This window comes from Carettochelys insculpta, chromosome 11 (genome assembly GCF_033958435.1).
Source record: "Carettochelys insculpta isolate YL-2023 chromosome 11, ASM3395843v1, whole genome shotgun sequence".
In the NCBI taxonomy this organism is placed as follows: Eukaryota; Metazoa; Chordata; order Testudines; family Carettochelyidae; genus Carettochelys; species Carettochelys insculpta.
Window position 1 is genome coordinate 34,695,095 of NC_134147.1, and position 24,109 is coordinate 34,719,203.

Genomic DNA, 24,109 nt, shown 5'->3' on the forward strand with positions numbered 1-24,109 from the left:
AGGCACTAGGCAAGCAAGAACATTCTCTGCCCCAGAGAGCTCACAATCTAGGATTATAACAAGCTGAAACAGGTAGGTTAACTAACAAATGGGGATAGGCGGGAGCTGCCAAGATGTGGCAATGGTTGCAGAAGCACCCATTTTTCACTTTGGCACTCTGCCTTTTGGGCTGCAGGAATCTGTGGGGAGTAGGTCACCCATAGCACAACTACTTCACAGGGTACTTTCAGCACAGTCCCATCCATCATTTGTGTGCATGAGTAATAGCTACTGGGTGTGCCTGGGACCTTCTATTTCATACAGCACTAGCTGGAGGTTGCAGGGAGTGATTTGGTGCATAAAACATCAGTGTAATTCTGCATTTAAAATAAATTCATCTCAGTAAAAAAAAAAACAAAAAACAAAAAAAGAGACTTCACCCCTTTAAGGAGGAATGTTGTCTGTGGTTGCATTAGTGCACGTAGACACGTACATTTGCTCTCTCAGAAGAATTGCTGGCGACACAGATCATTTTCCTAAAGGCAGTGACACTCCCTGAGCACTTATCCCTGGAGCTGGAGAGGATGGAAAAAGTTATTCTAGTTTGCTGGAAGTAGAATCTTAAAAGCCAAGATCACAACAAATTGGCAGAGTTACAAGGTACGGATGTGAGAATGCCATGAGGTTTACTAAAACTGCTCCACACCAAAAAACTTATTCCTAAGCAAATGCTTAACTCAGAGTTCCCCACACGTGCTGTGACACACATCAAGTGGAAACTGGGGAGTTTTTCTTTATGGTTAAAAATGTCTCCTTGGATACTGGCGACAGATTTCCCTACCAGACATAAATCAGAGTTAGTAAGGGATCCCTTGGGTCATCTAGTCAAAAATAAAAATGGGGATGTGGCCCTACTCAGTCCACTAGCTTCAAATTCCAAAACAAGCTAAGGAATATAGATGTATCCTTGACGATCTTGAACAGAATTTGATTTTTCTCTGAATATAAAGTGGGAAGGTATCTGCGCATTGCTTGAAAGATGAAAGCTCAGGTCTAACACTTGAGATAAATTTTAAGCAACAGCAGTAATATTGGAGGGGAGAATTCAAGTTGGTGTGGGGCTCTTTTTGCATCTTCTCAGGCAGACTGAGCAAAATGTTGATCACAAGAATGCATTCCATGTCCTCTTGGTCATACATAAAACAGACAACAGTGCTGAAGATTGGAAGGAGCCATGGTGGTTTTCCCCTTACTACAGAATAACATGACCAGATAGCTCAACCGTATAGGAGCAGCCCAATATTTTGGGTTTTGTATTATAAAGGTACCTACTCCTTCTGACTTCTGTACTAATTTTCACTTGTACTATCTCACTACCCTACTACAGGAACATAACATATTAGAAGATTATGTTGCTAAGAAATACTGAAATAATGTGGTTTCTTGACACTGACTGTGATGTTGAGTATAAAGATGTTATTTGAGTGTCACATAGTGAGGTAAGATCACAAAGCAGCATCAGTTTGTCCCACTGAGTTATGAGTCTCTGACTTAATAACTATTGGCTCCTCAGGATTTAAAACAACAGCAACACACCAGGGCTCTTCTGAGCCCTTTATTCCATGTCTTTTCCTGACAGAGTACATGGTGGAGCAAGTGCATGTTCTTTTTGTTAATAATCATGGAAATAAAAATGTTTAGTAATCTGATCACAGAAAGCCTGATGTCCACTGCACAACTTGAATGTTTGTAACTTTTAGCACAGCCTGACATTCCTGAGCTACATTCATCTCGGTATAATTCCACTGATTTCAAATGAGTTTTAAGGAGGATGAATTTGAAACCTTGTGAGTTAATTATAACAAGCCAGCTCGTCTATCGTCATGAGCAAACTTTAGTAAAAGAAGTGATGAAAGGGCCTAAGCAGAATCAGGGCTCGACTGGGCAAACGCACAGAAAAAAATATTCCCTGTCCTGGAAACGGGTCAACCTATAAGGCACCAAGAAACAAAAGGTTGGGGAAGCGGATGTATCCTGGAGATAATATTTCTACAAACCAATGCAGTTTGTAACATTAAGATCAAAACTAAACATGTCTTTTACGTTAAGTGTTGAGAAATATTTGATATCCAGTTCTCTAACAGAAAAAAAGGAAGTATCTATTTTGAATGATTATGCTACTAATAAGAATAATTTCATTCTATTTTGCCTGAATAAAACAAAAAAGTTATTGTAGATCTTGGGGGAATCCCACTTTAGACTATTTATGCAATATACACAAATACCAACATCTGTCAAAAGGCGCTGTACTTTCCAAGCCATTTTCAGATGCCCAGTGCATCTGCATAAAGTCCTACACAGTCTGACCTTGCTTAAAATATAGACTCCATGATAAGGCATTACATAGTTCATGATAATTTTTGTAGGCTCGCTTAGTTTTAATTTATATGTAGAAAAACAAGTTTTGACACGTTTTTTTTTTATTTTGTGCCCATCAAACTGCATACAGCCCCTAAACTGCTAGGTGAAGTCAGCTGGCACAAACTTCTAACTGGGTCACTATGTCTAAACTGAAGGCTTCTGTCAGGAGCCTGGAGGTCTCCTGACGGAAGTCTGCTGTTTCAGGAGCTTTCTGCCGACATCCCCTCTTCCTTATGGAATGAGGAAGGCAGGGATGTCTCAGCAGAGGGGGTTTCAGCAACATTTGGACCCATGTGGCTGGGACAAACATTGGGAAAGCTTCTCCCAACAGATTTGTCAGAAGGAGATATGTAAATCTATTGTACAATTTGCATATCTTTTACCAACAATTCTTGGAAATCTAGACATAGCCTCAGTGAAACCAAACTAAATATAGAGAAATGTAAGCCAATGAGACCATCATCATCAGGGAAATTAACTACAACTGCGGCTTGTCACAAAGTAAAGTGTCTTCTGCTTTTAAACCAGATAAAAACAAAACCTTAGTCCCACAAACTCCTTAACTTTACTCCTGCACGTAGACCCACTGACTTGAGTGGCAAAGCCATTTTATGGGACATCCTCCTATATTATCTTGGCCTGAAATATGAGCTTCCACACAAAGACAACTTTTAGAAGTCTAGTGGTGTTTAAAATACTTTGGTAAAAACAAGCCTTGAAATATTGCAATACTCAAATATAGTGCATAGTGAGCAAAGACACTTCCCAGTACTTTGGACCTATGATTATCTTCTTACAACTCTAACAGTTTGTTGAATTTTAGAAAAAGAATTTAAATTGGTGATATTTTGAATAGGGCATTGTTATCCATTTCCTTACCTGTATAGTAGTGTTACCACCTTCCAAAAGAGCAATGGCCAGCAGAATACTTTCATGAAAAACTCTGTCACTGGTAGCATTCATGATGAGGTCTATGACAAGGTTGGATGCACCTTCTTTATCCAGATGACACTGGACATCAGCCAAAGTCATTTCTCCCCTACTCATTGAGCTGGATCCAGCGCTTCCTCCTGTAAAGGTAAATCAAAACAAATGGCTTGAAACTCATGCCACACATCAGTCCATCAGGGGACAGAACTCATTCTCCTGTAAAAAAAAAAAAAATAGTCAAATATTATATTTTATATAATTCTAATAAATCAATGGTGTGAATAAATTTAAGTGCAAAGCAGTTGTGTGTTTAACTCTACCCAAGAAAGAACGACAACCTCTCCCCCGAAGAGTTCATACAAATCTAGAACATAAACACAGATAACATGCTTTCCAAAACCCAAAAAACCCCCTTGTCTTTACACTGAGTGTTAGGGTTTGATGAAATGTTATCATGAAAGAAAACTGCCACAAAATTGTGTTCGTAGCTGTGAGGGTGAAAGGAGTCTTCAGCAGCGCCCTGAAAGGGGAGAGGGCGGAAGGGAGCTAAATATACAGGAAGGCAATTCCATGTACAGGATACAGCCCAGAAGATGGCAGGAAAATGGGGCAGCAAAAGGATTTACATCATCGTTGGAGAGAAGGAGGAAAACAAGACATAAGGCCCAAGACAGTTCTAGGCAACACTGTGCAGAACCTTAAAACACCAAGGGAGGGTAGTTTAGACTTGATACTCTGGGCAACTGGGTGCCAGTGGAAGGGAAAGAGAAAGAAACAGGGATTAGCCTAGTGATTTTCAAAAATTTTTGTTAGGGCTCAATTAAAGAACATTGTTGATGCCCATGACCTTCCATAATTATCTTTTGACTGCAATGTGGCCTCTGGGGTGGGGCTAGGCGCAGGTGGTGGCTCAGGACTCAGACACCAGATTGGTGCATAGTGTTTCCCCCAGAGGTTCCCAATAAATGCGTGGCACAGGTGCTTGCTGCCTGTCTTAGCACTGTGCGGTGCACTGGAAGTGGCAAGCAGCAGGTCTGGCTTCTAGGCGGCGGAATACAAACAGCTGTGTGCTGCTTTCACCCACAGCTACCACCCCACAATTTCCACTGGCTGGCTCTCGGACAAAGAGTGCAGATTTGGGGCAGTACCCTGAGCTGCAGCCTCTCCTGTCTAGGCCCAGGGACCTGCTGCTGGCGGCTTCCAGGTGCTGTGTGGTTCACAGTGCCCGGACAGACAGGAAGCCTGCCTTAGCAACCCTGCTGTTCACCTGATCACTCTACAGCAAAGCAATCTAGTGCTTCTCATTTCATGACCCATTACTGGGTCACACACTACCGTTTGAAAATCACTGGCCTAGCTAATGAGAAACTAAGATAATTGGACTTGTGTGTGGATAGATGGGTAGTTTATTGGTTTTAGAATGAGATGAGCAGGTTGCACATAATGAAGAAAGAAATCAGAGAATCATACAACACTAGAATTGGAAGGGACCCAGAGAGGTCAAGTCCAGTCCCTTACCCTCAAGGCAGGACCAAGCACTGTCTAGACCATCCTGGATAGATGTCTGTCTAACCTGCTCTTAAATATCTCCAGTGATAGAGATCCCACAACCTCCCTAGGCAATTTATTCCAGCATATAACCACCCCGACAGTTAGGAAGTTTTTCCTAATGTCCAACCTAAACTTTTCTTGCTGCAGTTTAAGCTCATTGCACCTTGTCCTACCCTCAGAAGCAAGGAGAATAAGGAGAACAAAAAATACAGCATTATGAACACATTTTTAATGGGAACACTGACATTTTATTTACTCTGAAAAGAAAAATGCATGTTTTGATAAAAATGCTACTAATATCAAGGACAAAGCAATCAAAATTAAAGGCACCATATAAGTTACAATCAACTTTGACAGCACCTCTTTAGGCAGTAGTCAGATTTATCTTTACAGACAGTTAGTAAGACTGCCCTTATGAGCAATTTTTCCATTAGTCTTGAAAATAAGAGAATGAATTGCAGCAAAACTTACTATGTAAAACATATAGGCCGTGTCTACACTAGCGAAAAACTTTGAAATGGCCATGCAAACGGTCATTTCGAAGTTTACTAATGAAGCGCTGAAATACATATTCAGTGCCTCATTAGCATGCGGGTGGCCGCGGCACTTCAAAATTGACGTGGCTCGCTGCCGCGCGGCTCGTCCAAACGGAGCTCCTTTTCGAAAGGACCCCAGTAACTTCAAAATCCCCTTATTCCTATGAGCAGATGGGAATAAGGGGACTTCGAAGTAGCCTAGGTCCTTTCGAAAAGGAGCCCCATCTGGACGAGCCGCGTCGATTTCGAAGTGCGGGGGCTGCCTGCATGCTAATATAGCACTGTATATGTATTTCAGCACTTCATTAGTAAACTTCAAAATGACCATTTGCATGGCCATTTCGAAGCTTTTGGCTAGTGTAGATGTAGTCATAGTGCAATTTTATTCAAGGCAGGGGTCTCAGATATGGTAAATGGTAAGGACAACAAAAGGAACTTATACCAACCACAGCTCAGAAGAAAAATGTTCATTTACACATTTAATTTGAAATCATGCTCTTTCAAACAGCAGCATTTGTTTTATCCATTAGAAGCTTGCTGACTTCTCTAGAGTCCATATGAATAAAGACAGCTGTAAGTTATCCAGTGATGCTCATCTTTACAGTGTTCAGCAAAGCCAAGCCAGAGGAGCTCCAAAAAATTAGGATGATTTTTCAAATTAACACTACAGCATAACATCAAAAAAGTGCAAAACTTCTTCCCAATCCAACTGTTTACAGACAGAAATAAGTTATCATTTTCTATGCAACTGAAAAAGGCATGGAGGGGTTGGGGTGGTGCAGCCTCAGAGGAAAAAAGCTCCCTCACCTGTAAAACATTCAGACTGTTAGGCAGAAACAGGTACAGAGAATATGGCAGGCTAGACTCACAGAAATCACTAATTAGCAGGCAGCACATCCTACCTCCTGCCCCAGCCTTGCTAGTGCCTCCAGGAGACAAGGGGCCATTGCCAAAGCTTGTAAGGCTCTCTCTTCTTCCTGCAGGTTTGACGTTGCCATAGTAACGGTTGACCAAAACTTGCCTGAGTGCTTCACCCTTAATTCAAAGAGGTAATGAAATCAGCACTGCATAAATCCAATGCATAAATGAACGAATGAAATCCAATGCATAAATGAACGATCAACCATCAAAAGGAAGGGGGGAAGAGATGGGAGGATTGAAACCAGGAAGGTTCCCAAAGGAAACAAATATCCTACCATATTTTTGGACCAGACTAGGCATAGACCCATCCCACCAGCCTCAGCTGAGTACATGGGTACCAAATACCAATGATCACTCAAGTTCACATGCCACACTAAAATATTCCAGTTTGTGTAATATTGAGATTTTATCCCATAGCTGCATTTTTACTGTCCACTAAAAAGGACCCAAGGGTCAACTTCAAAACAGACGTGAAATTTGACACAATGTGTGATACAAAAAAACCCAACCTCCCCACAGAAAACGGAGAGATAAGGGGACAGCTAAAACTCGGTCAAGAAGGGTACCAAAAGAGAGGAATATACACAAATCCATGGTTTAAGATAACATCTAGTTATGAGAATATTTCCATCTCTTCAGACTCTGTTTTACAAGCTTCATATAGCTGAAACACCCTTCTCACCCAAAATGACTAAAAGTTAGTTGACAGTACTCTTCTTTGTTTAACCCCAGCTCCACCAATAGTTTACTGTTTTCCAACTTTTTAGTCTAGCAAATAGAAGCACAGCAGTTTCCCTGCAGCAAATACGATTAGTCATTTTGACCAGCATCCTAGCATGCAAGATCTTACAAGTTGCAGGATATCAATTCTCCAATAACGTGTAGCCTTGCAACTATATTCCAAGTCAGAAGGCCACAATTTTCTACTCTGGGTAAGATGCTCTGAGTTCATCAGTTTAAGATGACAGCGTGGAATACCTCTCCAAATTGGAGCCACCATTAAAAGGACTAATGCTGCTCACATGGATATCATTAAGAAACTCTCCTTGACACAGCTGAGACCATGACGGAGTACTATGTCTACAAGCTGCATAGTAATTTTGGTGAAATAAGCAATGTTACCATGCCAAGCAATGAACAGGTACAGCAGGTATTTTCAGAATCTTTAAAGATCTTTAGAGGTAATGAGAGAGACAAATAGCTGTAAAAGTATTGGTCAGGGAGTATATTTCAATTTAATACAGGATGTAGGGGAGGATGAAGAGGCTGTGAAGACTTAAGGAAAAAAGTTTAAGAGGGGGAAAAACATCCAACCTAGAACAAATCAAAACAGCCTAATGACCTTGAACTCCATTGGCGAAGATCATTTTGCCCATCATATTAGAGTTCATAAGCCAAGTAATGGAGTCTGCCACATTCATCCAAAATGTCCCTAACATAGTTTGACATCATCTGCTGTACAAATGAAGTGTCCGTATAAAAACTTCAGAAATGATTTTTAACACACAGACGAACAGTTATGAAATAGACCTATTAACATACACCACTCAAATTTATGCTTTGGATGAGAAACCATTAAGTTGGGCAGTCTTCAACAAATGATGAGGGGCAGCTTACCTGAAAGCTAAGAATCCTGTAACAGTTTTTGGAAACTTCTAGTCTGTCCCCATCATGTTGGAGAACAGAGCTGCTTTTTCTAGTAAACTCTAGTTCATCCAGTATTTGATCAACCAGAACTCTCATGTAGCCAGCATAACCCTGAGCCATGATGTGGCTTCTCCTTCTTACTCTGCCGAAGAGCAGAAATGAGTGCCAGAGCAACCCCACCTCTCAGGGGCTGGCCTACTCAGCACCTGCCCGGCATCCCACCAGTAGGCTCCTCTGCTCTCCCACCAGCATCCACTGCCCAGACTGGCTCCTCACTCCATACAGCTATGCGTGAGCCCTGCAAGCGGGTCACGGCACAGCCACATGAGAGCCCTGCAAGCGGCTCACAGCACAACCATGTTCAAGCCCTGCAAGCAGCTCCTGCTGTCCTCGCCAAAAGGTAAACAGGGCAGTGGTTGGGCAGGAGCTGGTGCTTGGGGGCGGGTGAGCTGAATTTTCTTATGGGGGGGGGGCACTAACTCATGCCTGTGCCTCCCCACAGCTGCTCTCTAACTAGAATATTTGATCATCTGGCAACTTCCCGGTCCCAGGGTTGCTGGCTATGAAAGAGTTTACTGTATAATTCCCATATTGAATGCCTAATGACTACACCGTTTGCCTTAGGCATTGTGCATCTAGCATCAGATTTCAAAATTATTCCCACACCCCATTAGTAGGGCCCTACCAAATTCATGACCGTTTGGTAAATTTTACAGTCATGGGACTTAGAAAATACTAACTCCCATGGTTCAAATACTTAAATATTAAATGTGAATGTGGTATAACCCTGGGGGTCCAAACCCAAAAGGTTCTGCCAGCACCATCCATGTAGAAATAAGGGCGTCAATACCATACTGTGCCACCCTCACTTCTGTGCTGCAGAGGTGGTGTTGCCTTCGGAGCTAGGCTGCCAGTCAGCAGACATGTTGCTCCCTGCAGCTGAGGTAGAATCCCAGAGGCGCAGCTCTGGGAACAGCGGATGCAAAATAAATGGAAAAACCCATCCCTCTCTATCCCAACCAGGAATAGCAGCTGGAGCCCAGAGCACAGTAGGAGCTACCAGGGCTCCCGAGGCCTGCTGCTCCCTCGCTTTGGGCTCAGCACTCAAAGATTGAATGGTCCTTTGGCTGGCTCTAAATGGGTGTGAGAAGGGGAGCTGGGACTGACCATAGTGTCCCCCTGACACACTGAAATGCTGTTCCTGCCCCAGAAGTGATGGGCTCCCCTCTCCACACACACCAAATGCCACCCTCATTTCGATGCTATCTGCTGGCTCTAGTGCTGCCTTCAGCATTAGGCACCCAGCTAGTTACTGCTAATTTCAGCTGCTCAACTCTGAAGGCAGGACAGAACCACAGGACAATGCCTCCCTATTATAGCCAGATTTCACAGGAGAGATTTCACAGTCTGTAGTACATTTTTCATAGCCACAAATTAGGTAGGGCCCGAACTATTAGCATGAAAAAAAAAAAAGTTTCCTTCTTCTGCAGTCGGCTTCACTTCAGGGCTAAGATTCAAAACACATTTTAAAAGGTGGCCTTGTCAGCAAATGTGCTCCCAAAATTAAAAACAAAAAAGACTCACAGGGGCACTCCTCCCACCAACTCCTTAGCAACATGATACTAGGAGAAGACCATTAGTTGCCTGTATTTCTGGTCATGGGTTGGGATGGTTTATGAAACTATAAAAGAAGCAGGGATTAATTCAACCCTTCCCACTAATAGAATCACACTGTGCAAGGTTTTGATGGCCAATAAAAAGACAGTGTTGTAATACACGCTGTAGTGACTGACATCTCACCTGCGGAAGGGTGAATAACCAAACAGGATCAACTCAGGTGATAAAACAAATTATGCTGTTTTCCACACGGGCACTCAGATGGGAAACTTGACATTTATACACCCTTTTATGCCAAAATTAAGTTGCAACAGGGTTTTCACATTACCACTTTCCCGTCTGTCAAATTAACTAGCAGTTGCCACAGCAACTGGTATTTAAAATGGTATTTTTATTACCTATGAATGATCTTTAAACACATCCATTCTGAATATCGTTGTTCCAGAAACTTCCCCCCACCCTGTCATCTTCTAAAGGTTAATGGTTGTTCTTCGGATATAGGTAGTTTGCTTTGACTTCTACTCAACTGGGGGGAAAAAAAGAATCTGATGACTGAAGTTTAGGGGTCAAAAATATTTCAGGCAAGAGAAAAGCTCAAGTGGAATATCTGAGTGTGCCTTTTGTAGTATCTCCACCTTCTTGCTATTGTTGGACTAGTTCTAAAATAGTGACACTCATGGAAGAGTATGATAGCCTGAGAAGCCATATGAAATCATATGTCAAGTGATTCCAGTTTCTATTAAAATGCTCATCCAGAGTTGCAAAGGCTTGGAGATAGGTTTTCATTTTCAATACCACTTGGAGCTCCAATTCAAGAACAATGGGAGGAAAAACATCATTTTCTTGAAGTAATTACTAAAAAGCTCTGAGCTATCAAACAAGCACCTGAGAAAAAGATGTAAATAAAAGGGGAGAGGAAATATTTTCCCAAACATGGTCATTAATTCAGCTAACATCACTAGGCTTTGGAACACTTTTCAAATCATGTTAATATAACAGGCACACACATATTAGATGTTTGAGTACACGAAACGTGCTATTCAGAAACATTCAGGGACATTCAGTTTCCTGTTTATTTACCATCGAGTTAAGCTGCTGGTTAACAATAGATAAGGGATTATAAATTTTATTGTGGCCAATGCACAGTATAGATAAATAGGGCACTGTGTGTACACAGGAGGTATCTTCTGCTAGATGAAAACCTTTCAGCAGGTAAGACACTGTAAATCTACAGGCACCCTTCAGTTACAATCTTAAGATTAAGGCAAATTTTATCATTAGGAAGCAAGTATTACAGCAACAGCAACTTAACTACAGTAGCAGGCAAAAATGGGAAACACCACAATGAACTGGACTCTACTTGAAGTGCTGATTTTGAAAACTGCTTTGCTATAAAGCTAACGGGTTGTTTTGCGGCCAGGCAAGCTAATTATGTAGGCCTGCCTATCCTTTTCCATGGGCTTGAAAGTGGTATGATATTACCAGTCTCAAGAGGCTAAACTCCCAAATGACAGTGTGAAAATAAAAACAAACCCCTGAAACTGAGATTTCCAAATCAACCAAGGGAAACACATACACACGCACATACAGTCCATTTAACATTAATTGAAGAGGTGTGCTACATGCTAGAAATACAAGTTTAAGATGTCCAAACATATTGAAAATATGTTCCCTTTTGAAAACAGGCAAATAAATTTTTCACATGCTTTTCTACTTGCATGTACAGTTTAAGAGAAAAGGAAAGGTGTAAGGAAGAGTAATGGTACTTAGCAGCCAATATACCAGACAACTGTACATACCCTTTTATGATCTTCCAGCAGCCTCTGTAGTAGACTTTGATCAAGCTCCTGCTGAGCATGCAGAAACTCTGTTATAAAGTACAACACTAAAAAGACACTATACCTTCATCAACAATAACTAAACAGTAGAAAAATTTAAGAAAAAAAATCATTCAGCTGAGAGCAATGAGGAGAGGAAAATAGGTTGACTGACAAACTTACTAAAAAGAAGTTTCAGGGCTTATCTGCACCTAACATCACCTTTGATGGTCTCCATCAAATTACACAGGACATGCAGGTTTGCACATATTTAGAAGTAAAAACACAAGGTTTCCACCTAGTTTTTCATTAACATAAAAACATAAAAGAGGCCAGGCTCTTGGAAACTCAGATGTGCATTATATCCATGCTTTTACTTACACTCACTCTCTCTTTTCAGGAGGAAGTGTTATTATAACACACTTCACTCTGGCCAGTATGGAAGTCTGGTCTCTTGAGAGCGTGGAACACATATAGCATGTAAACCCAATGCTGATGTCTCACTTCTGTTTGAGTATTTCAAAGTATTTTTGTTCTGCTGTGCAGAGTAAACACTATAGCAGGTTTATAATTTCGAAAGCCAAATTTTTTTTTAAATGAGGCAGAGTTTCAGAAACTTGCCACAGATGAAAACTTAATTTTGTAAATCAAGTACCTCATACTGTTGATGGCTTTGAAATCACTTGGCTCATTCATCATCATGTTTGCAAGGACTGATGTAACACTCAAAGAGTGTTCCACGTCTCATGGAATTCATTCTGTGAGCACCAAGCATATAGTTTTACATTTAAACATTACACCACAAACTTTATGTATAATAAAGCTCCCAAGTACTGTAAACTGCATTTTTCTCTTCATGCACTTGCAACAAATCCATAAGATTGCTTAGCCATATCCAATTATTTACACAGCCTAGGCAACTGAACAAGCAAGACTTAAGCTTCCATATAGCTTTAATCAGGAGCGAAACTGATCTGGTCATCAGTAGTATACTCTGTCAACCACAACAGTTTCAAAAGAATTTAAGTTTTCATAAATAAGTGTGCCTGGTGAATAAACTGTTGAATAGAAATCGATTCAGCAGCAGGGGTGTTAAGACCTTGTTGTATGATAACGAAGGTCAGTATTACTAGTTCACTGAATTGTTTTAAAGCTGTAATATTCAACTGTTCTGGATTTGTTGAACGGTAAAGTTCCACTATTATCTCACCTTCCTCTCCCATCTCCAATCTCATGTTTTTGGCAGACAGGATGAAAGGACTTTGGATCTGTCAATTCCTCTAGAAATGAAAACGAATGAAGCCTAGTTCTTTACTAAGAGGGATCTACGCTTCCAATTTATTTCCTCCAGTAAACATGGGTGGTCAAATTGCCTGCACCACTTTGAAAGTTTCAGTCTTTGCTCTGCTGGGGCGCATAATGAGAACAAGTTTGGAATTGGTAAGAGACATATTTTTTCCCCATTGGAACCAATATTTTTTATACTGGACTTAACCATTTCAGCAGAACGGCGTACGTCCCTCTGACAACATCACTCAGTAATACACAATAACAGATTTGACCAACAAGACAGACAACTTCAAAAACACCAATATTTGTGTGCTTCACAAATATAGGTGGGCGACACACCTCAACAGAGCTTTCCGTTTCTGGAGGTTGCGGCAGCTGGTTGAAAGTAAAATGTAGATAATTAGTCATAGTTCAGGAATCTAACGGTCAACACTTAGGGAGAGGAGAATTTAAAAACCAACTAAAAAACACAAGGTTCCATGGATTTTCTGTCACTCATTACACTTTAGCTGCATCATCTTGCTGAATTATGGCATAATTGTCATTTCTATACATACTGAAATAAGTTCACTACATACATGGATATTGCTGATCAGAGGCCAGGTTTTCCAAAGCTTACCTGCTAAATTGGCGTATCCCCAACTTACATGAACTACCAATGCACAAGCATACATCCTGATTTATATCTGCATACAGCACACCTGCATATTACACCTGCATTAGCACGCATGGAACTTGGGGACACATAAACATGACCTTTCCAAAACTCTGCCCCCAAACAAACACACACACGGACATATATGAGGAATTTAACACATTTTATTGTAATGGCTTACTTCCCACTGGGAGCAAATTACTGTCTGAATACCACCCAACAGATATGGCTTCCAAAAGGGCCTTTTCTCTCAGTGGACTATCATTTATAAGATAAACATTGTTTTCCTGAAATAAAAGACTATAATTAGAGTATTGGACATCAGCAACAAAGTAGGATGCTAAAGGGAGCTAAATAGATTTTCCGTGTAATTGCTGTGAATCATGTTAACGCAAATTACGTAGTAAAATTCACAGATATTCAATGCAAACGTAGGAGACTTATAAAGCCTTTCTAACATGGGTAATTAATTTAAGTGCTCTGAACGAGACACCAGTGTTTACTCTTTATGAAATAGGAGCATTTAGAAATGCCAAGCAAGCCAGAAACCTGCTGCGCCAACCACTGTACAAACTTGTTACAGTCAATCCCTGCATCAAAGAGCTTAAAAATTAAACAGACAAATGAGACAACATGTAGCAGAAATAAGGCACCACACTGCACTGGCTGAACTTCTCTAGTCCAGCACCCTTGGAACCTGACTGGTGCCAAACAAGAGAATTTGTTGGACATGGGAGGTCAATACCATCAAGCAGCATTACCAGCACTTCTACTGCTTACCAGGATCTTTGAAGACATGTAGCTGTAAACAACTGCTAAATAACAGCACAGAACTTGGAGAGCCAGGACTGGTGGCTAGAAACAAACTTTATGGGACCACAGCACACTTGTCCACACCCATGATAAGTGGTCATCCAGCTAACTAAAATCATGCCGGATCACAATAGTTGCCAGACAAGAGACGTTCAACCTATAGTTCAGAGATGAAAAACAGGCATGAGCAGAATAAGTGACTTTTCTAGGGTCACAAAGGATGCTGGTTTCAGAGCCAGGAGCAGAATTCAGGTCTCTTAAGGGACAATCCAGAGCCTTAACCACAGAACCCCTTCCCGCCACACACACCTTCTCCCCGCACCTTGGAACTAGTAGTAGAGTCACTGTGATTAATCAGTTTTCAGACTGGCAGTCCTGTATCAGTAGCAATGAAGTAGGAAAAACAGGTAGGTAAACAAGATGAGGAAGTCTAAGGAGGAGAGGTTCCACTGCTCATGAAAGAAGAAGAACTGACATTTTCCATCTTCACATTCAGTTGGAAGGGATTCCTTGATTAAGAAGAGCAGTTCTCCTTGTTTCTTCGAACTAACTTTCCTTCCGGCTGATTCACGCACCCCTCAGGCACGTTATTTCCTTGCATTGTGTCACTACTACATTTTCTGGAAAATTAAAAAGCATATGAGCCACTCAAGTCTTGGTCAAATTGGAGTTTAGCACAGTCAAGCACAGAGAACAAAAGTTAACAGGACGAAGCTTATTTACATAGGAACTTCGTCTTCTTCTGTCTAGTACATATTACCAAGCACACACTTGCTGCTCAACAAATACTGGAATTGCCAAACAGATCATTCTCCAGACCACATTGGCAGCCAGGACACAACTCGCAACAGTGCAAAGTAAAGAAAAAAAAAAGGCCTCTTATTAATAATCATTCTCCTTACAATAACACAAGCTCAAATGCACACCCCTTTGTTAAAGCAATTAAGGGAGGTCTTATCGAAGACTGAGAAACTGGAACTGAAAGATTAAGTGTCCTGATTCAGGCTACAGAGAGCATCAGAGTCTGAGCTAGAATGCCACACTTCTTGATCTTGTCCTCTTTCCATACACAACCCAAGCAGCTATGTGCGTGCTGCAGGTCTGAAAACTGGCAGAGCTACGAAGAACCCACAAGAAGTGAACTGGATCCTGTAGAAGAAAGTGATTTACTGGAAGTGGGAAGAGGAAGTATTTGAGTCATGAAGTCCCACATCTTCCAAATTAAATAGGAAAAGGGATGCAGGTTGAACGCTAATTTAGGACCTAATATTATCAAGCGAACTGCATGGGGAAAACCTTGGTCCCAGAAAGAGTTTAACAGTTTCCAGTGATGGGAACTTCATGAAGTCCTACTGGTCAGGTCACCTGCAGCACTGTAAATGTAACAGGGCTTTAGCAATTAGTCAATAAGATTAAAAAGACTGAATAACGAGACTGATCGGATTGTTTTAATCAAAACTGATTAAAAGAGCAAAAAACGTTGAGCATAGGGTGTCATGCCATCCTTATCAGTGTTCAGCAGGGTAAACAAAGTATCAGTGCAGGCTTTAGAGAACAGCTGGAAGCTGGCAGGAATTCTCTGCTCAACCACAGAGTTCCTGTATGACCTTGCAATATGGCAACCTTTCTTTGCTGCAAGTTCTCTCATCTATAAAATGGAGGAAACATTCAGGATAAGCACGTTCCAGATGACAAGACACTAAGATACTGCCGTACTGGGTAACATATATGCACCACAGATAAAGCCTTCAGCTTCAAAATGCTGAACTAAAATGGAGTGGATGGTAAGACAGAGTGCTATCAAGGTAAGACCAGTGTAGATACTTCTGTCAACAGAGGGGGCTTCTGGTTGCTGAGCAGCCCTGTTTGCAGAGCTGCGACTCCACTTTCTATCACCAGAGGACAGTGCAACCTGGCAGTTCACTGTTGACAGAGAAAGTTGTGTGTAGCAGCTATACATCGACAGAGGTTTCATCGAGATTGCTCTGTCAGCAGTAACTTCTGTCGAGAGATGCTTCTAGTGTAGACATAGCCTACAAGATGATAGTGTTCACTCGTTACTGACTATGTACACAAACAGCCTACTCTGTAGCTCCCCCTGCCAACAAGTTTGGCGAAGAAACCTTCATTATTAGCCATCATTTTGACGTACTGATGATCTGAATGTTTCTAAGCGGGACTCCTCATTTGTCACAGAATGGCAAAAGCAAAAGCAGCTCACTGGACTGAACAATGGATGCACCTGTTCAGCACTTGTGTACAATCAATTAACCTTCTAAATGTGCACTTACTGCACCACTTTAAAGCAGACCTAAAAAGGAAAGCCTGAATTTTTGTCCTCTTTTTGCCTTTATACAGATGGCCTAAAAATTTAAGGGTTTGTCTGATTTACATGAGGAGTTGAGAATTTGTCTATTCTGTTTTCTCTGCAGACTATGGTGACCAGGGAAAACTAGTTAAGTGAATGATATTGCAGGAAAAAAAGAAGATACAATTACAAAGACAGGTTACCTCCATTTCATAGATGAGTGATCTGAGGCAAAGCAAGGTTGCCATATTGCAAGGACATACAGGAACTCTATGGCAAGAAGGGAATTCCAGATGGCTCATAAGTTTTCACTTAAGTCACTGGACCATCCTTCTCTAAAGCCTATGCTAATAATTTGTTCACCTTGCTGAACACTACTAAGGATAGCACGATCTATGAGGGAAGACTGAAAGAACTGGGTTTGTTTAGTTTGGAAAAGGGAAGACAGCTTTCAGGTACCTAAAATGGAGTTAGAAGGTGGAGGGAGAAAAATTATTCTCCTTAACCTTTGATGATAGGAAAAGCAGCAATGGACTTAAATTGCAGCAAGGGAGGTTTAGGTTACACCATGGTTCTTGGTCTTGCCATGATTTCAGGGGACTTGGATTTATGAATTCTAGAGATTCCTTCCATTCCTATGATTCCACGCCATTTAACTCAAACAGCTACTAAACACAACAAAAGGAATCTTAATTATACCTTTTAATTAATTATTAATAAAATTATTTTGTTAGTCTTTCTGGTACACATGACTGCTTGTGTGCTTTGTTAGAATACAGACTAACATGGCTACTTCTCTGTTAATGATTTGTGACTCTTCCAAAGGCCTAAGAGAGCTTCCAATTCACTTAACTGAATCTGAAATGGATTCCCTCAGTAAAACAGAGGAGAGCAGACCTGATATTCTTGACATTTCTCAGGTAGAAAAATTACAGGTTAAAAAAAAAGTTAGATTAGAGAGTGGTCTGTGAAAAAGGTTTCAGACTTTTTCTACAAAAAGAAAAGAAATGGGAAATATTTGTAATAGAAACCTCCTCCTTCTCTCATCACCCTCACTGAATTTTGACAAAAAAAAGTGTCAAAACTGCAAATTTCAAAAGCCATTTAGTCTTGGTTACAGAGAAGCAAATATGTATATGGCCAAATCCATTTTGCCTCCTCAGGCCACACTTGATCATTCAGTACATTCAGAAGGTGGTATAATCTGGTTGATACATTCCTTGCGGTTCAGCTTCCCCATGGCTATACCGGCTCATTTCAGCTTTTTCACTCCTAACACAATACCCAAGATTTCTATAGTCCTGCTTCCATCTCCCTAAGGTCAGTTCCATCCGCACATCTCTGAAGCCTCTCCAGTGAACCTTAAATAAAGATCAGAAACTGGAGACTTAATTTCTTCTACTTGCGATGCAATTCAAACACACACTGTTTAAGTGCAAAAGGCAAAAACAGCAATGACTGTGGCATGAGCTCTCTCTAGAAGGGAAATAATTTCATCTTTACAAATGCATGTAACTAGCATTTATCATGTTAATCGATCTCCTATCAGAGAACCAGAAAACATTCTGAACTTCATCCAGTTGTAGCCATGTAGTTTTATAGATTATCACCGACACTTATCGCTGCAGAGCTTATTGCAACCAGTCCCTTTTAATCAAGGATTTCCGTTCCCTTTTCACCTACTTGAAACCTCGAAGACCAAAAAAATCCCACCCACACAGACTGCACTGGCTGGTGTATTTCTCTGGAGCTTGCTTATCAACCACTTAAAAGAGAAAATCCTTCTTTTTGTTGAACTGAACATTTTACTAGAAGTTACTTTATCTGCTTAATGCCTTCAATACCCATCACCATCAACACAAGTTAAGGGCGCTAATTATTTTGTTGGATCTGTTCTTTCATGCTTTGCTAACTATATCAATCTCTCTCAAATACACAGCATATTTGAAAAAATAAGATAGTCCATTGAAGCACTTTGGAGCAATGTTACTGTAAAAAGAAACAGCAACTGTTCAGCTTCTGCAACTGCTCCTGTAGCCTCGGACACTGGCAGACAGTGCAGACTAAACTAACAGTAAACAGTTCCACCACATTTATTGGCAATTACTGCTGAAGGTCACACATCAGCAACGAGCATGAATTCCAGGAAAAAAAAAACCTGCTCTTATGTAACTGCTGCTTGAATGTTGGCAGGTGCCCAATGGAGCAGTTCACCGCAATATAGAAGGGAAGAAAAAAGTAGGACATGTCTTGGTTATATTCAGCATCATCCGAACGCCCCCTTAAGGTGAAGTTTAACAGTTCTCTCCTCTTTTACGCTCTTCTCCGTCCATACAGTTTAGTTTGTGTTGGGATTTATAAACCCCTCTACCCAGTACCTTACGGCTTTCTATCTTCACATAGCAAGGCAGGCTACTTTGTCTGTAGCACCTGTTCGAATCCAGTGACAGTCTGCAGAAGAAATTAAATAGCTTCTGACAGCACTCTGGGATTACAGGTTGAACCTCTCTAGTGCAGCACTCTCTGGTCAGGAAATCTATAGCAAGGGTCAGCAACGCACGGCATTTGGCACCAAGAATAGCTCTTGAGTCAGTTTACATCGGCATGTGAGGCAGGAGCTCAACCCCACCCCACCTCCGCCATGCAGCCAGGAGCTTGCTCAAAGCCTTGCTGCCTGTGGGTTAACAGAAAACCAGCTCACGCTACCAACCACCACTTAATGGTAAAGCTCTGCATCTTTATTTATTAATGAAGCTGTTTAATGTAGGGCTTTTAGTAACTTTAAAAAGCATCACCAGCACTCAGACCAAACAGAGGTCAAAAGGTCAAATTAAAGCAATCCAATCTGGAAATCTTGCTGACCCTGATCTATGGTCTGACATAATTTTAGTTAGCCAGAGGTCCACTTATCATGGGTGTGGCCAAGTTTCACATGGTCCCTTAGATTTGTTCACAGCCACCAGTCCTGGCTCTCAGTGTTCTGTGCTGTTATTTAGCTCTCATCTAACCCTAAACGTCTTCTAAGAGCCCCATAAGCAGTGGAAGTGTTGATAATGTGCTCGACAATATTGTCCTCTTGTGGTCCAGCAGGTTCTCTTTTAGCACCAGTCAGATCCCAAGGGCGCCAGATGAGAAAGGTTCAACCTGTACGTTAGATTCTCAATCACAGTGAGCCCAAGACAAAAATGCTCACTCAAACTTCCATTTTCAGCATTACAACTCTGATCAGATCTAGTACCTGAGCTACAATGGGAAGGGGGTGGAATTTAGGTAAATAAAGAACAAGCTCAAGAATTAAAAGATTTCCTGGATGCCTCATGAATAACCAGGCAGAAGGCCAAATTCTCCTTTCACCCTGGTGCAAATTGGGAGCAACTTTGCTGAAATCAATGGAGTCACACCAGTGCAAGATAATGCAAGTACTGTAACTGGTAACAGTCAGGCCCACAGCAGCTTCTAGGGAGATCTGCAATCTGTGTCACAGTTAAGGGTTTTCCATTTTCTTTACTGTATTTTAAAATAAATAAATAAATCAGTATCTGGCATGTTTATTTCCCACCTAGAAAGTAATAACCTTCCATTTATGACATCAATTAGATAGAAAGGATTGCGAAAACCAGCAACAACTATTTCAAGAAGGCACCAAAGAACAAAAATAAAAACAGATCTCCGAACTGACTAGGTCAAACCTCTCTCATCCAGCACCCACAGGCTTTCCCTCAGCCTTTCATGACAGAGTTCCTGTTCCTTATTTACATTCAAAGCTCTGGACATCCTCAACATAAAGAAGAATGTAATGATATACAAGGTCAAAGATGACCATAGCATCCCCACCTATTCCTTTCATCCAACCACATATAATCTACCCAACGCTGCTCGAAAGCCCCCCAACCCTTAATTATACTTTTGGCCTCAGACCTTGGACCTCAGTCTTGTGTAAAATGGCAGAAGGTTCCCTTTGAAAGAGAGGGCTGAGACTGAGGTTTTTTCTTGTTCACCACAATGGCAGTAAGTCAAAGGACAAGAAGTGATCCAAAGCAGACAGTTCCCAAGCCATTTGCAGCTTTGTAGATCTAATCCAACCCCTTAATGACACTCTGCGGTCATTCATTCTCTCGTTTTCAGAGATGTGTGTGTTGATGTAAAACTTCCTGACATAAAGTTCCAACCTGTCTAACTCTAGTACTGTTCATTTATTTTGGTGAGGTTTCTTGGATAATAGAAAAGATCTACCACAACTTTTCCGCACCCTAGATGTCCTGTGTTTCCTGCAAAACACAAACACTGCAGTACCATCAATTTTCTGCCTGGAAGTCAAGAATTTTTGCTGAATCCAGATATATTAGCAGTTGCACAGCAGTTTACGTAAAAACTCTTAACTATCCCATTCACATATGTAGTCCCAAAATGGATCACCTGACAAAGGGCTACATTTAACTGAGGGTTTTTAAAAAAAAATCCCCTACAACCCAACAACATCCTCCTCCTCTCCTATACCCTAGTCCTCACAGATGGTGACTACAGTTTTCTAGGTAAGCCAACTGAATCCGATCAACGCAAGGAAACAGGATAAAAATTATGACTGTGTCCTTAATTCACACCACAACTCCTTGATATTACAAATGTCTCAGAAAAATGATCTGACAGGTGAATCAGCACAGTGCACATCTTTGCCAGAGCTGCTGGGCACAGCCAGAATGATTACAACCACAAAATTAAGGCTCTTGATAATTCTTCCTGTTATTCGGGGGATTTCCTACTCAACAGGGTGAATTCCAGCATTTTTTACTGAGTAACAAAGGCACTCCCTTTCTGCAGGATGGAAAGGATTTTAAAAGAGATACCAACAACTTTGGTTTAGAGTTTCCTCATTATTGCAAGCGTAAGTAATAAACAATGGTCTGAATGTGGCATTAGGGTTCCATTGAAAAAGAATGAAAGATGAGATTTTTGACACTATCCTTTGCCAAAATTGTCTTTAGAATGCCAGAAGTATATTTAAAGAGGCTCTGAATGGTGTCATAATACAGTAGCAATATTACTTTGCCAAAAGAATGCCTTATCAGAGGGCAGGAGTGAGTGAAAAACCATTCAGACATTCAGAACAATTGAACTGTTCAGAGTTTTACAGCTGGGAAACCAAAAATGAGGAGGTCTGCTTTCTCTGACCCCCTCACTTTTACAGTTGCCAGCAGAAACTATGATGGGAAACACCACAGCTTCCTTTCAGAGTCCTTACAAAATCCTTCCCATGGCCAGCACCTTGCTTTATAAACAGACACTGCTCATTTCCTGTGTGTTTATAAACACACCTGCTCCATCCATGGAACAGTTCCATCAGGGAGCAATAAAGCTCCTTTTTGCAGCCAGAAGACTAAGCTCTAAATTGAGCCTGCACTCTAACTGATTTATTGAGGAATGAGATGGAACATTAGGGCCAGAGACTAAGAGGAAAGAAAGAGGGAGTTTGATTTTATGACTTTAATTTGCAATTAAACAATCGCAAGTTCTGTCTGAAGTTTCTCCAAGATAAATTATACATACTGTTTGGGGAATCTGCAACCCCATAGAAGCCAAAAGATAGCACCTGACTGAAATGTTAATATGTTATAAATTAACTTCTCTTAAACAGAGACCATTTCCAGGGGAGCAGTCCAGCTCAGAGAGAAATCTTAATTCGTAAGAAAAACCAAAGCACATCCAAGGCTTCAGACTGGACTCTGCTGCCAACTATTTTAAAGGCCTCTGTGAAGTCTGGAAAGATATAGTGCCCCGAGTTGCCTCCTACCAGTATAAGGCGAGGAGTCTCTCTGCTGGATTAAAGAGACTTTATTTAATGGTGTGAAATGAATAACAGGAAAAAATCAGCCTCATTCTCTAACTATAACCTACACAGTTTCCATTAATATATACACTAAGAAGAGAATAACCACAAACAAATGGAACACAGCTCAGTTAAAGATTGAGCATTATGAAACGGCTATGTATTCAAACCCATTTTAATAGACAGGTTCCCAAAATGTTACATTTATTCCTCAAATCAACTGATGTTCCAAAAATATTTTTGAACTGCTACATTGGAATTCAAGGAAAAAGTTTCAGGGGAAGGCAGTTTAGAATATTTTTAATTAGAAAAAAATAGCTAGTGTATTTCTCTGGGTTTTGCATTTTAAAGGCAATTGCTTTGGCCTAGGCTGGAGGCTGAAACAGCACAAGAGAAACAGAGCAGGGACAAAATTTTAAGACAATGTTAAAAATCACTAAAATATATGCTAGGCAACAGATATACCATACAAATATAGAGTCTCTGAATTTGTCCCCACATTTCTGGGGCATTTACAATGGTTGGTGCACATAAAAGTGGCAGCATTTGGACATTTCCTTACCTCAGTTGGAAGGTCTCAAACACTGTAGGCATGCTGCACACAGTGTAAACATCCTATTTTAGGCTGCCACGACGCCAGGCAGAAATTAAGCACATATTTACCACCATGCAGCTTTTGCTATATACACCTAAGTTTTACCACATATTCACAGGGCAAACCTGCATAGGAAGAAGCAGCGGCCACACTAATATATTCTGCTTAACTCAGTCAACAAGGTGCTTTCTTTATAAAGATTACTACATAGTTCTCTATATTCCTATGCAAGGGTGCATCCTCTATTGTCCCAGGTGCGCTACACACACATCACAATATGACCAGTCACACTGAAAGGTCTGTAAGCCCAGACAATTCATTTAGGGTCTGCTCTATTTGGCTTCTCATGTTCTTTCCCATCAAGTGTAAATGGTGCTATTAAAACTTTGTGCTAACTTTCCCCGTTATTTAGCTTAAACAAGTTATCTTCTAAATTTTAAGTTAAGCAACACAGTAGTACAATAATTACCGTGGAGTGATAAACACCATCAGTACCTAAGAGCCCTCAGCTCTGCTCCTGAGCAGTATGCATACTATTATATCACCAGATGATTGCAGCTTGCCAAAACTACAGCTACATTTGGGATAATACTTGGATTTCAACAGACAATTTGTTGTGGTAACTACCAATGTAGACGCATGGCAGACTAAACTAATTCACTAACAGGTGCAAGAATCAGAACACAACACTGGAAAGACAGTGTGATGGCTCACAGTGCTACTCATAAAACAAACATTATGGAAACAGTGGCATGTAAGAAAAATAAAATTAAGACCTCGCCATTATCCAATTCATCAATGGTGATACACTAGAAAAGAAAAAGGAGAGAAGAGAGGTTGAAAGCAAACATTAGTAAGAGACAAGCAAGTCCCACATTAGGAACTCCAGTATTAACCATTTCAGTTTAATATTCCAAAATGTCACTAATGGTGAGAGCCAAACTCGCTGATACTGCCACCTTCTTAGTCAAACGTCTCCTCTACTGGAAATATTCTGCCATGGAACTGAACAGACAGGACGCAGTTCTGCTTTGTTCACATACCAAGTATCTACCCATACAGTTTGACCAAACAAGGTCCAAGAACTTCATCTGAGTACCTAAAAGTAGGACCCAGAAGTAGGACCCAGCATGTAAGCTGTCATCAGCACACAATGTCCATGGTAGAATCTTCACAGAGAGTGGGGAAAATGGCAGCAATAAGGG

At 40.9% G+C, this 24,109-nt stretch overlaps 1 protein-coding gene across 1 annotated transcript in view; it reads right to left on the reverse strand.

Annotated features, from left to right (window-relative positions):
* ITPR1 (inositol 1,4,5-trisphosphate receptor type 1) overlaps positions 1-24,109 on the reverse strand; it is a 269,958-nt gene that overhangs the window by 93,681 nt on the left and 152,168 nt on the right. The window contains exons 39-40 of the mRNA XM_075005225.1: positions 6,320-6,452; positions 3,280-3,470 (exon numbers count right to left, since the gene is read on the reverse strand). Coding sequence (XP_074861326.1) covers positions 3,280-3,470; positions 6,320-6,452 — 324 coding nt within the window. The remainder of the gene's footprint in view (positions 1-3,279; positions 3,471-6,319; positions 6,453-24,109) is intronic.